General features: G+C 39.6%; 1 protein-coding gene across 2 annotated transcripts; it reads left to right on the top strand.

Annotated features, from left to right (window-relative positions):
* The first annotated feature begins 5,708 nt into the window (after positions 1-5,708).
* Positions 5,709-12,307, top strand: atf5a (activating transcription factor 5a). Of its 2 annotated transcripts, XM_083532138.1 has the most exons (5): positions 5,709-5,850; positions 6,040-6,331; positions 8,031-8,276; positions 8,625-9,843; positions 10,238-12,307. In XM_083532138.1, exons 3-5 carry the CDS (start codon positions 8,135-8,137, stop codon positions 10,422-10,424), a joined length of 1,548 nt encoding a protein of 515 aa, XP_083388264.1. In that variant the 5' UTR covers positions 5,709-5,850; positions 6,040-6,331; positions 8,031-8,134; the 3' UTR covers positions 10,425-12,307. The 2 variants fall into 2 exon arrangements, with proteins under 2 accessions (XP_083388264.1, XP_083388265.1); XM_083532139.1 differs by having other exon boundaries at positions 5,711-6,331.
* The last annotated feature ends 877 nt before the right edge of the window (positions 12,308-13,184 follow it).

Genomic DNA, 13,184 nt, shown 5'->3' on the forward strand with positions numbered 1-13,184 from the left:
CTAGATGCCTCACACTCTTTGATTTTTTACACGGGTGAGCAAACCACAGGCTCTCTATTCCTCGATTCCCTGATAGTTTTCCTTTTGTAATGCATTTCTATCTACAGTTTCCCAAATCTTTCTGATGTCCAAAAAAAGAGATATGTTTTCTGTTTTCTAGTATTCCATCATCGTCTATCACTTTACTGAGCTTACTGAGACTTTCTTTCTTTTCTTGGCATTCACAAATTCTGGCTGTTGCCTGACTGATATATGGCAATTATAGATAAAAAAACTAAAAATTGTCAACAACTAAGACTAGTGATACCAAATGTAGTTTACTGTGCTGTTTTAAATGGATAATTTAATTCAATCTAAAACAGATGATTATATTATTTTATTGTACATAAATGGCATTTAAAATTTTTGAATTTCAGTGTTTTTCTTTTAAGAATTTTTTATTTTTTGCCAAATAACACCTAATATACATGACTGCAAACTGTTTTGAGGAAGTTTGGATAATAATGTGACACAGGCCAAACCAGTAAATCACATCCCAGTCGAAAAGGAACACTTTGAAATCTCATGATGGAATTGACATGACAGTTGCTGAGCTCCTGAAGATCAACTTGGCACTGATAGCCACACGGGACTCAATCTGGCCAACTTTGATGTCTTTAAGTAACTCACACTCCTATTGGAGTGTAGCAAGGTTTTACTTTGTATATATTGTGTGCATCCAACCACCTGGCAGACAGAAAGGTAGGCAAGCACAAGCATTAATAGAGCAAGCACAGCAGGTACTGTCCAAACAGCAGACAGAAAGACAGACGTTTTCACCCATATGGTTTTGTACAAGCTATTACATTAATAATAGCACATCCAAAACACCAATGCAGGTTTAAAAGACATATAAACGTACCCATTTAATAATCGTATCTGCCTTCTTCTTGGTCATAATGTCAGACTAATGGGATCATTCCCAGTTTTAATGCTTTCTCCCAGGAACAGTGTGATAAATCAGCAAACTGTCTGCTTGCAAACTAGTCCCGCCTGCTTTCCATGCAGCAGACGGCCTATTAGTTAATTGGCCATTATCATAAGCTTTAGTGTTTCAACAAACTAATTAGTTATGCGATCTGTTTTTGCTTTTCTGCGGACAAAAGCGAGCAGACAGGCGTATTGCTCAGGCTATTTCCCCAAGAAATACTAGCTTACTGAATCAAACGATGATATAAAATAAATCTCTCCGACGAGATTTCTGGCAGCCTTCTCTTTGTTGGTCTGAAACGCATTGTTATGGTCCATGGCCAGCCGTTTGATAGAGTATCAAGTCATTTTCTTCGAACTTCACATGTTTTGATCGCATGTGCAAGAAACAGAGGACGGAGGGGAGGGAAGAACGCACAGACAACAATGAATTCCGGGGGATACGGTGATGAAATTGTGATGTAACCGCCACTAACATGTGCCATACATGAAGTTAGCGTGCTGCGTCCTCAACTTCCGCGTGGCGCAGGCGGAGGGGCCACTTCTGCATGGCCGGAAAGGAAAGCAAAATAATACGAATAGTAATAATAATTTCCCACAAACCTCATATACATTGGACTCTTTGTGACGTGTAGTCTTTGATTTGGACTACTGATCGCTCCTATAGCTATTTGTGCCAGAGGTCTCCTTCAGAGAATCGGGTTCGCATTCAAATGCATGAACGTAAATCCCAAAGCCGCAGAGAGTAAATGATGTATATGGACAGCTTGACTTTAGAGAGGCGCAGAGACATGTCCCAAGATCTACAGGGCGGATTTCGTACTGTCTACTTAATCAACTGTGGAGTGAATCGCAGGCCTACGGGTGGATGCATGGGCAGCATCAGCTATTGTTTCACGAGATTGAAAGTGGAAAAAAAAACTCAATGCACAATGACTGATGCATCCACAGCATGAACTTTAGAGCCGTCAGTGACTGAGGTACCCATGTGTGCCTTGCTGACTTTCTCTCACGCTTTGCGCAAACAGGGCGCCCCGGCGGACCAATTAACGCGCGGCGAGATGGGAGAGTCAGCGCTTTCCTGGGAGAAGATCCCCGCACTTCAACAACCATTATTATCTCACTCCCGACCACGTTACGACCGCACTCGCGAAGATTGCATCAGGTCTTGCTTTTCTTTTTTTTTGCATCTTCCGAGGCCGAAGAAGCGACTTACGAGAGGAATTACTGTATCACCGTATCTTCAGAAGCGCGCCGCTTTGATTCTGGTGACGGCGCGTTGGAGAGAGCATGGTTATACTGCCACCAGCAATCAGGCTTAAACAGCAGTACTTTTTCATCAAACCTAAAACATTGTCTGTTGCTAATGTCAAGACATCTTCAACATACTTTATAAGGTCATTAGGTTATTCAGCAAGAGGCCTTTGGTGCCAATCTGTTGGTTTTCTGTAGGTTGCCGCTGTGTTTGGTGCCATAAGGGGTAATTAAAAAAATAAACCTTACTATGTATTTCTATTTGTAAGTAATTAAAGCTAAATAAATTGACCTTTAGCAGCACTAATGTACCTTCAAACCTTCATACATCTATTCAAATGTACAAACAATGCACTTTCTCAGATAAAACAGACACTGAAGGAACAAAAGATGCTCCCTACATGGTACAATCCTGGTGACAAAGAAAAATTGTGGTATCACTGGTATCACTGTTCCTAACGGTACATTGGTCAATCGTAAGCTTGGATTATTGTTGTTTTTTTGCTGAGCTACACACAATCCCCTTCTGATTGCAGGGGTTTCCTTGGTGGTCTCTGGTTTTCTCCTGTCCAAAACCTGATTTCCAAATATGTCATATAGCTTTTTGCTAAAATACCCCTAGAGGTGAGAGTGTTTAAATGTGTGTGTGATGCACTGCCATCTCATGAGTTGTCCTGCCTCACACCCAGCACTGTTGCACCCAACCCTGACAAAGATAAAGCAAATGCATGTTACTGAACACATTTCTGAGAGTGTAGGATGGCCAGCTCATAATTCATACAGCAGTCCTGTAATAGAACTTTGTTTTATTAATCCCAAATTATTTTGAAATATTGTTTAGTATGGTAGGAAGGTTTCCCAAAGGACAACCTCTTGTCCTGCGTATGGTCAAGTTTTCACTACAATATGTGAGAGCAAACTTAACTCAAAACTCCTGCTTATTGGTTTTGCTTTCATAAATATATATTGCTGTTTTTGTCACTATGTTACAAACAGTAAGTCAGTATTCTACTTTAAATTAAACTCCAATATGAAAAAAAAGATGATGTATATGAAAAAAGATGACTACCAGTTCTTGTATTTGACCCAGATCATTCTGGCATTAGGCCAGAGGTTTCTGACTATTGTTCCTTGTACATTTTCATGTTTTTTTTCTGGTTTAAACACAACTGACAACTTATTTACAGCTGTTCCTGAGTTAAACTGGTGCATCAGACAAGTGGAAAGCATGGACATGAGTTGAGGGGTACTCCAAAACCAGAGATATCCTGTCATTTAAACTGTTTATAGGTAACTTCTTCTTTCAAGAGACACACACCTGTAAAGAGCATTAACCTTAGCTTTTAGCTTGGGTTAAATACTAATGTGACATATCTGGTGTGGTATATATTTCCATCTACTATCATTCTACTAAACTCCTCACCACACTGCTACTACACTGATGGCTCATTGATGCTTTATTGATTTTACTGCCAGTAAACATCTTGCAGCTCTGCTTCACTCTGTACATTCTGCATCCGCAATAATTATTACTGTATATATTTGGAATTCATAGAATATTCTAGAGTATCTTCAACATATTTGATGCATCTTTATTTATACATCACACATCATACAAATGTATTTTGTATACATAAAACACAAGTTATACATCTGTATATACACAGTGTATAACTTTTGTACAGTTGTACATACAATTTACATATCTCATATCGTAAATGTATATATCTCATTTTCTCTACCTATGTTGTGTCTTGCACACATCTTGCTCTAAATTCTTTTTGCCAAATGTTATTTTCTTTTATAGATCTTTTTCTTTCTCTCTCTCTGTCTCTTTCTTTTGCTCTCTCTCTCTCTCTCTCTCTCTCTCTCTCTCTCTCTCTCTCTCTCTCTCTCTCTCACACATCTATCTATCTATCTATCTATCTATCTATCTATCTATCTATCTATCTATCTATCTATCTATCTATCTGTCTGTCTGTCTGTCTGTCTGTCTGTCTGTCTGTCTGTCTGTCTATCTGTCTGTCTGTCTGTCTGTCTGTCTGTCTGTCTGTCTGTCTGTCTGTCTGTCTGTCTGTCTATCGTTCCATCCTTCTGTATAATATTAAATATAAAGAAATATACATTATGTTAGACAAGGGCAGCTTTAACTTATCAAAGTCAACTTGTTGAACGCGGGGGGGAAAACAAGACATTTTTTCAGGGAGTGACACTTCTCAGAGTTGAGAAGCAAAGCTGTTAGAAACACGGGCCGGGAGAGGGAGCAAATCCCATCGCAAATCCCATGGCAACAGCAACCAGAAAACAGGTCTAAAATAGGGGGCAGTGTTCGCTATTGCTATAGCAACAGGAAGACGTAGCTCCTTCAATCAGCTTTAGGATTTGCTGAGGCTGGAAAAAAACAAAGACTGATTCTTTCCATTTAAACGCGATTAAAACTTTTAATAGGATGCAGACTTCATATGACCCGCCGACCCCAAAGCCACAAGCTGGATTTATTCTGTGAGATACTCTAAGGCAAAACTGACACATGCACCTAGTGCCAATTCTATAGCTTACTACACTTAAGGTAAAATTACAAACACTTACAATTAAAACGTTTCAAAGTCAAACATTGGAAAAATTATTCCTCCTCCTCCTCCTCCTCAAAAAAGCACGCATTTATAGTATAGCAATGCTCGCTGTTTGAATGCGCGTGCGCAGAACGCATCGCCCGGTCTTTTTGTTATATTGGGGTGAAGAATGAAAGGTAGCTATCTGCTAAGGCACTGATGCCATTCCACCTGTTTGGCCACACTCTGAAAAGCGGTATATGTAAATATATATAAAAGTATATCATGGCTTCATTTTAAGTATTTTGTATGAATTAACATTATATAATCATCAACAAATAAATCTGGATCGTTTGAGTGTAGACATCCAGATGATGCAGAAGGAGCATCATGCAAACAGCACCTCAAAGCAAACGTGGACCTGGACAGTTTTTCTCTGGTGTAAGTGGTTATCTTTATTTATTAAACAATATATGAATCATGGTGCTTCTTGTCATCTGAGACAAAAATCAAGTACATGTTTGTAATGTATAAACTATGCACATATACACTCTCCCCCCCATAAAAACCCACAATTCAATCAGCAGCAATAATGTCCTCATGCCAGGAGCACTGCTGTGAGATCAGCGCTATTAGAATAACAGCAGCAGAGAAATATAATCAAAGATCGACAAAAACATTCAACATTGTGTTCTTCTGCTGCTCTAAAAAAAAGTTGAGTCGAAAGAGTGTAAAACTTCTCGGCTGTTTTACTCTCGGGATGTTTACGTGGAACATGTGCACGGAGAAACGCTTAGGTACAAGCCAGTTGGGTGAAACGTCCCACTCGAGCCGTCCTATCTGATGAGCTCAAAGCTTGACTGGAGCCAATAGCAGCGCGGCGGTTTTATCCGCGCCAGCCAATCAGCGCGCAGCTTGCGTGCGCTGATGCAACTAAGCTGCAACAATAGCCTCGTATCTCCTGGGTAGCAAAAAAAAAAAAAAGTGTTCTTCCTCGACGTAGCAAATTAAATAGTCCCGCTGAATCCATACATCCCGATAACGAGGAAGTTTTCTTGTCTGGTTGAAAACCCATGTAAGAACTCTCTAAACTGATTCGACTGATGGTGTGAACCTGGAATTAACAGACTTCCGGGTTTTTAAACGTGTCCAAGAGCACATGCAGGTTGGGGGGGAGGGGGGGGTTGTCGTCAGGTCTTATAGACTTATAGGGCATGTCTGGGTGTTGAAACCTATCTGATTGTAGGCGTTGTTTACTACGCAGGAAAGTCTGCGAGGGAGCTGTGCAGTCGGGGCGGAGGGATCTACAAGGACCGGCACATGAGCGCATGACGCAGCCGGTTGCTAGGTGTGGATGACCTGATGATGATGATGCTTTCACTCAATTAAGCGTGTTCCCAGTCATCAACTCGATCACAACAAAGCGAGAGCAGCTCCACTTCTGTCCCGGCCACTCCGAAGGAGACATGGCTTTTTGATTCAGCAACCGCGTCGACTCTCCACCAAGCGCCGTGCTTTGCTGCAGCAACGCACCCCAAACTCAAAAACATAATGGAGTAAGTGAAACTTGCTTCTTACTTTTTGCGGAGTTGATTTCTTCTTATTTTTATAAGGATGATTTTTCTAATGCTGTAACAATACAGGGGATTGCCTATCGTGGATACTCAGCTCTGTGTTATTTAGATCCACATGATGCATTACAGTAGATAAGGAAAATAAGGAGAAAGTTTTGTTTACTTCAGTTACTTTGCTGTATTCATTCAACTGTTGCTACAAAACAATGAATTTATACAGTAACCTAATGTTATACAACGGCTTGTTAGTTTTTACTGTTGTTACAGTGATATTATAGAATAATAACACAATGTTTTTACAACATAGTTGCTTTAGTGTTGTGTTTGTATACTCGAGTGTGTTTTGGACAGTTAACAGGTCTGGCTTTCTATTTCTGGTTTTTACAATCTCAAGTAATAGACATGCAATAGCTTTTTTAAGAAGCCTCTGAATATGAGCTGCGCAAAAAAAAAAAAAATTATAATAATTATTAACAGCCTGGGTAAAAATATAGAGGTGAAATGGTGCCAGTGCATGTAATTCAAGCTTAAAAAAAAAAAAAAAAATCAATAAAAGCGCTTGGTGGCACTGGATGTAATGTTTCCTCAAAATAAACTTTCCTTCTGCCTTGATTTTAAGTGACCTAATTTCACGTGAGCGTTTAGCAATGTGCGTTACAAAGTTGATTCGCTGCTGCTTGAGGTACCTTGAAAACAAAGGGACAAGGAGTTGAGGGCATTAAGACCAAACTGACACCTTGCATTACGTCATTGGCTGCATCCCACGTGCACGATGAGTTTTGTGCTACTAGAACTGGGTGGCTTGTGCATGTTTTGTTTGTCTGACAGATTTCATCTGGGCTCCGGGTTCTTATCATGGTCATATCGATACTATGCTTTTGCATGCCAGATGTTGTGTTGTTTACACATCTAAAGTGTGTGATGTTTGGGTCCTGGATTAGAGTGTAGGCACGTTGCATTATAGATAGAGTACTGGCGAGTGTTTTCATGCTGTGTTAGTAGAGCTTCTGATTATGTTTGTTAAGTGTTTTTCATTAATATCAGCCTTTTGTGATCATGCTTGATTCTGCTTGATTGTAATACAGTAGAAATGAATGTTTAATTGGTGATTATTGTTACTTATGTGTTAATGATGGTATTATTTAAAGTAGCTACATGTGTTCCTGTGATGGAGAGAGAGAAGCAATAGGTTTATTTGGTACAGCTTGAGCATCTACTGGTTCACTGGGAGCTCAGCTGAGACTATTAAGTGGGCACAGGAGACTGAGATGGATGGAACAGGTTTAGCTGTAGCCTAAATTGGTCCCCTGACAATCGCAGATGTTTCCTGAGTGATGCTGAAATGAAAGGGGTCATTTACCTCATCAATGTCTAATGTAATTGTGATTGATGCATTTTTCCGAGATGCAAAAAAATGTTTACTGGTGTCATCAAAGACTTTTTGTATCTCGACAGCACCGTGGCGGTCGAAGGAGGAAAGGCTTTTCATACAGAGGATTTCTCTGCATAGTTGTTCTAAGTTTATTTAAAAAAATATATATATCCATTTTTGGAATCATATCCCAGTCATCTGAAATTATGCAAAGTTTTGCGATAGGCTTCTCTGATCCATCCATCTTGTGTTTTTTTTTTTTTTTTTCTTTTTTTTTTTTTTTCTTTTTTTTTTTTTTTTTTTTTTTAGGTTTCATAATGCGTACCCAGCCCTGTTTTCTGTGGCTCAACTCACTAACAACACTATCGTGCACCACAAGCTCGGACAGTTGAATCGTAGAATCATCAGACAGAATGATGGCAATGTCGGCGCCCATATGGAAGGCTCTACTTGGATGCCCGGCAGACCCCCTCGCTCTCTCTCACCCACAGGCTAACCACAGCCAATTGGAGAGGCGCAGAGGGGAGGGGCCAGAGGAGAGCCAGCACTTAATTGGTGAGTTGCAGTGAGTACAGTTTTTTATTTTCCCAGTTTCAGGTGGGCACCGCACTGCAGCACATTTTCTCCTCCTTGAACAGTGAGTAAAACTACCAATGTGTGTCTGTTTAAAAATGTTTCTGGTGTACATTTGAACTGTTTGATATAAAATAATGCTATCGATTTTTAATGCTTTTGTATTTATAAACGATATCGATATAGGATTTTTAACAAAATCCTGTAGTAAGGCGGACATGATAACTGTTTTTTTCTTGTAAATGTTTTTTTTAATTTACTTTTTTTTTTTTTTTTTTTTTTTTTAATTATGCAGTTATCAGGTTTTGATTATTTTTACTTTCCCAATAGGTGATGGTCTCAGTGACTGGATGACGGAAGAAGTGGATTTCTCCTCGTACCTCCCAACCCCTCACTCCTCTCCCTCCCCCAATGCATCCCTTCCCCCTTCGCCCCTCCAGCATGACATCCAGGTGCCCTCTGATTTGGAGGTCATGACATCTCTGCTGCAGGAAGAGCTTGCTCAGCTGGAGGATTACTTCCTGTCTGACCCGCTCCCAGAGAAAGTCTCCAAACTGGGCAAATGCGACAAGGGGCCACCACCAGTGGGCCCCTCTTCATACTACCAATTGCCCTATGCATCATATTCTGCTTCCAGCCAATCAGAATCTAGCCCCCTACTTGTTACCCTAGCAACTGGGGAACTAGACCTGCTGAGCTTTTGTGGGGGTCCCATTGGCCGATCAAAGATGCCAAGACACGCCCCCTACGGATGCAGTCGTCCCACTGGGAACGTTTGCAACCGCAAGAGAGTTTCTGATGGGGTGAAGGTGAGTGACGGCTACGAGAATGGCATTTGGAGTTCCAAAGGAAATACCTCAGGTAACTCAGCTGTTGCGCTTAATGGTAGCTACAGCTGTGTGGAAGATGAACGAGTGGTGGGCAAAGGTTACTGCTTGGGCAGTGCAGTGGAGATTCGGAGATGTGCCATTTTACCCAAAGAAGAAAAGAACTGCCGCTACTCAGACGAAGCCATCGGCATAAGCAAAGTTGTAAGCAACGGCTATGGCTTTGTTGGGCCCATTCAAGTCCCACACAAAAAAGAAGAGATGATGATGTATGGTGTCAGAGAAGTCAACATGAATGAAATGGATGGAAGTGGAGAGATGGAGATGATGACCGAAAGCAAAACAGCCATTGGCGATGTAGCCAAGTCTAACATCCCCTGGAAGAGCGAGTCCAATGAAGGATGCTATCTTCAAGGAAGACCACATGATGAGGCCTACCACAACTTTCTAGGGTCCATCAACGAGCCAGTAAAAGCAGAAGTTGTTGAGATGCATCGTCAACATAACGACTATCATTGCAGCTTTCTGGAAGGTCAAGGCCATGACTGCTTGAGTGAAGACAGACATGGACACGAAATGGGTGCTCATTGCACCAGAGGTGTCTGTGCACTGAAGGAAGAGCCCTGCATCCTGAAACCAGACCTGGATGTCTCCCCAATGGAAAACAACCAAGGAGAACGTAAACAGAAGAAGAGAGATCAGAACAAGACTGCAGCTCACAGGTATAGCCTTTCCCACCACCAGGCACTAACATTAAACATGGACTGTATGCTAGATTACCGAACAAGTGTATGTGGTTGATCTTGTTTTATTACTTTCCTTATACATTTTTTTTTACGGAAAACGTTTGCACAATTGAAAACCTAAAGCGGATAGTAAAGTCGTAAAAAAAAATACAAAATATCAAATATATTGGACATGGATAATTTTCGAAGCCTGAAAAGCCTAAGCATGTAAGCATAAAGCAAGCATTCCATTGCAAATTACTAAATTATATATACGTTTTAGAATAAAACATGATACAAGAGACAACACCAACCACACCCTCTCTAAAACAAATGGAAAAAAGGATTTTTAAGCGATACAAAAACTTTAAACATTTGACTTTTTCAACAGGTACCGGCAGAGGAAGAGAGCAGAGCTGGACTCATTGGAGGAACAGCTTCATGGCCTGGAGGGAAGAAACCGAGAACTTCGGGACAAGGCTGAATCAGTGGAGCGAGAGATCCAGTACGTGAAAGACCTTCTGATCGAGGTGTACAAGGCCCGCAGTCAACGCCTAAAACAAGAGGCCAGCGGCTGAGCTGAACTTGGTAGCCTGACAATTGATGATTGTCCTGCAAGTAGAATTGATAGTGCTCTAAATATGGATTGGAATTTAAGTTGGAATGATTTCTGATCGAATGTCTTTATTTATTTATTTATTTATTTTTCCTCTTGTTTTTGGATGGGGCGGGAGGGTGTACTCTTGCACGTTATGTTAACCAATAACTTTTCGTTACAAACTGACAAGTCCATCAACAGCTGCAGCACAAACTTCCACTTTTTTCAATTTCAACTCCAAGTCAAATAAATATGCACTGTGATTCTGTCATGGGTTAAATGACAGTTGGCTTTTGTGTGGGCCTCCTTTTTTCCAAGAATAGATAAAACGGGTCCTATTTTCATGTCCTTTTAGGAATTGATGTAACACTGAACACACAAATAAAGCACATTTTTTAGTTTACACAATGCTATAACTTAATATCATGACCTGCACCGATTTTAATTTATTAGAATGCAGAGAATTTTAATTTTTTTATTTAATTTGATTTATTTATTTTTTTTTGTTGTTGTTGAAATTTTTTGTAAGCAGTTTCAAGGGTTGTAGCACTTGGCAATAGCGTAATTCTTCCATTGACAACGAATAAGCACTAATATCAGTAAGCAATGTTTTTTTCCAAACCAATTGACTTTCAGGGGAATTACTCTTTTGAAAATGAATATTCCCTCAGGAATAACAAGCCTAAATTTTGTTTTTCATTACATCCCCGATATAGGTTAGTCCTGCAGCTCAGGTATGCTATCTATGTCCAAAGTCACGGAAGTATGTCAGTTTGTAACTTGATGCTGAAGATATGGCACTGCCTAATGTTATGTGTGTTGAGTTCATAATGTTTTAGTCTTGCATGCCTAATATTTCATGGCTTTTTGATGCCTTTTGTTCTTTCTTTTGGTTTGAACGGGATGTTAAACATTACAGCATATCTCTATTGCTAAAAAAAGACCTGTTATATATCCTCTTTGCTTAGTCATTTCATAGAAAGAGTGGCATTTTTTAGTTCACAAACTACTGTTTGGCCCAATGTCTCTGCTGTAATTGCGAAAACAATCAGGGTTTGTGATTTTATAAGGCTTGTTTAATCTGATTTAAAATATGGTGTCCTAGTGGGTAGCACACACACACACACACACACACACACACAAAATCTCTCACACACAAATCTTTATAGCTCAACAGCTTTTTTTATATCTTCACTAGAATGCTTGAGATGGTTTTAAAGCATTTATTTAGCTTTAGCTCAAATTTCTTCTTCCTAGCAATATTTATTCAACATTTTCATTCATGTAATCTAACATTAATTGCAAATAGGGTTGCGTACAATGAAATGTTTTTTTTTTTTCTAATTTTTACAGTCTATATATCAAATTTATGTATCCAGCTAAATAGTCTGGTGATATTTTTTATTGGATGTGCTTACATATGGAACTACAAGGGAAAAAAAAATCCAGACGCAATTTGATTTTTTTTTTTACACGTTACACGTTTAATTCAAGCTTCCTGTCTACCTTCAAAAGAACAACTAGCAATACCTTTATTTTCTTAAGCCTTCTGAATACGTAGCCTAGCACAGATATTGAGAGAGCTAAGCGCCTTATTGAATTTAAATCTGCTTTCCTCTTGGCGGTATACAATCATGTTTGTGAGAAATGAGCAGACTGTGGTGTGTCATCTTGTGAAGCTGATAGAAATGTTGGAACTCATGAGCTACGCGGCCGAGCCACGTTGTTGTTTTACACACGTTCACACCAGCTGAAAGACCAAGACCAGACATTTCGATGCGTCATTTTTTTTTCTTTCCCAGTTGATTGCTTTGTGTTTTCTTGTCATTCCTTTGATTCCAATAAAGTGATTTGTGTAAGCAATAGTGCATCTCGATGCTGATGACTTCACGAACAGATTGGGAAAAACCTGTTTTTTTTTTCCTTTATTTTGGGAGGTGTACATATCTGAAATCTAAAATATAGATATATCAAAATATAAACAAAACAAAACCAAAACAAACACGTATAATTCATACCCATGTTTAAGACTGAATTATTATTTGTTAAATTATGATTAGAATTGTCAGTAAGCGGATTTCTTTGGTCAGAGGTTCGGGTAGCTGTCAGTAGGTTCATTACTGTTAGGATTTTTTTTACATTCATTTTTTTAAGCTGTCTTCGAAGAAAAAAATGCTAGAAACAAAATTTGGGGGATTTATTGAAATGCAGCACTAAATTCTTCAGCTCTATGTAAATATTATTTTGTCTAATTTGTGAGGCAGCTTTTAAACCCACAGGCGCATACAAACGAAAATATTTAGAAACCCATGTCAGACCGTTAGTTTCCAGGTTTCTGATCAATCTAAATCCTAATTAGGCTGCACGCCAGTACAGGGGACCGGGAGGCTTGCTGTTTATCACAACAGACTGTGGACATGCTTTTTTACTGACAGTTTGAGTTGTTCGTTATAGCCTGCATACTGCACCGGCAGCCTTCATCTCCTAACCGCTTCATCGCTTTTTCTCTTTCTATAAACATACACACACACACACACACACACACACACACACACACACACACACACACTCGGAACTGAAATAGCACACCGGGAAAAAAAATGTTCCTCCCTCCGTTCTTAAAATAGGCAATGTGAAAATAGCCTATATTTTCCTTTTAATATCGACCTGAATAAATGACTAGTGGAGGAAAAAATAATAATAAAAAAAACACTGGGGTGAACAAAATTCACCAGAGAGC

The sequence above is a fragment of the Silurus aristotelis genome, assembly GCF_946808225.1.
Source record: "Silurus aristotelis genome assembly, chromosome: 26".
In the NCBI taxonomy this organism is placed as follows: Eukaryota; Metazoa; Chordata; class Actinopteri; order Siluriformes; family Siluridae; genus Silurus; species Silurus aristotelis.

Bases quoted from the DNA above. Each gene is read 5' to 3' on its own strand.
- atf5a (XM_083532138.1), top strand. From the start codon at position 8,135: ATGATGGCAATGTCGGCGCCCATATGGAAGGCTCTACTTGGATGCCCG. The intron at 8,277-8,624 runs GTGAGTTGCAGT...CTTTCCCAATAG, and splicing joins GGAGAGCCAGCACTTAATTG to GTGATGGTCTCAGTGACTGG. The intron at 9,844-10,237 runs GTATAGCCTTTC...CTTTTTCAACAG, and splicing joins AACAAGACTGCAGCTCACAG to GTACCGGCAGAGGAAGAGAG.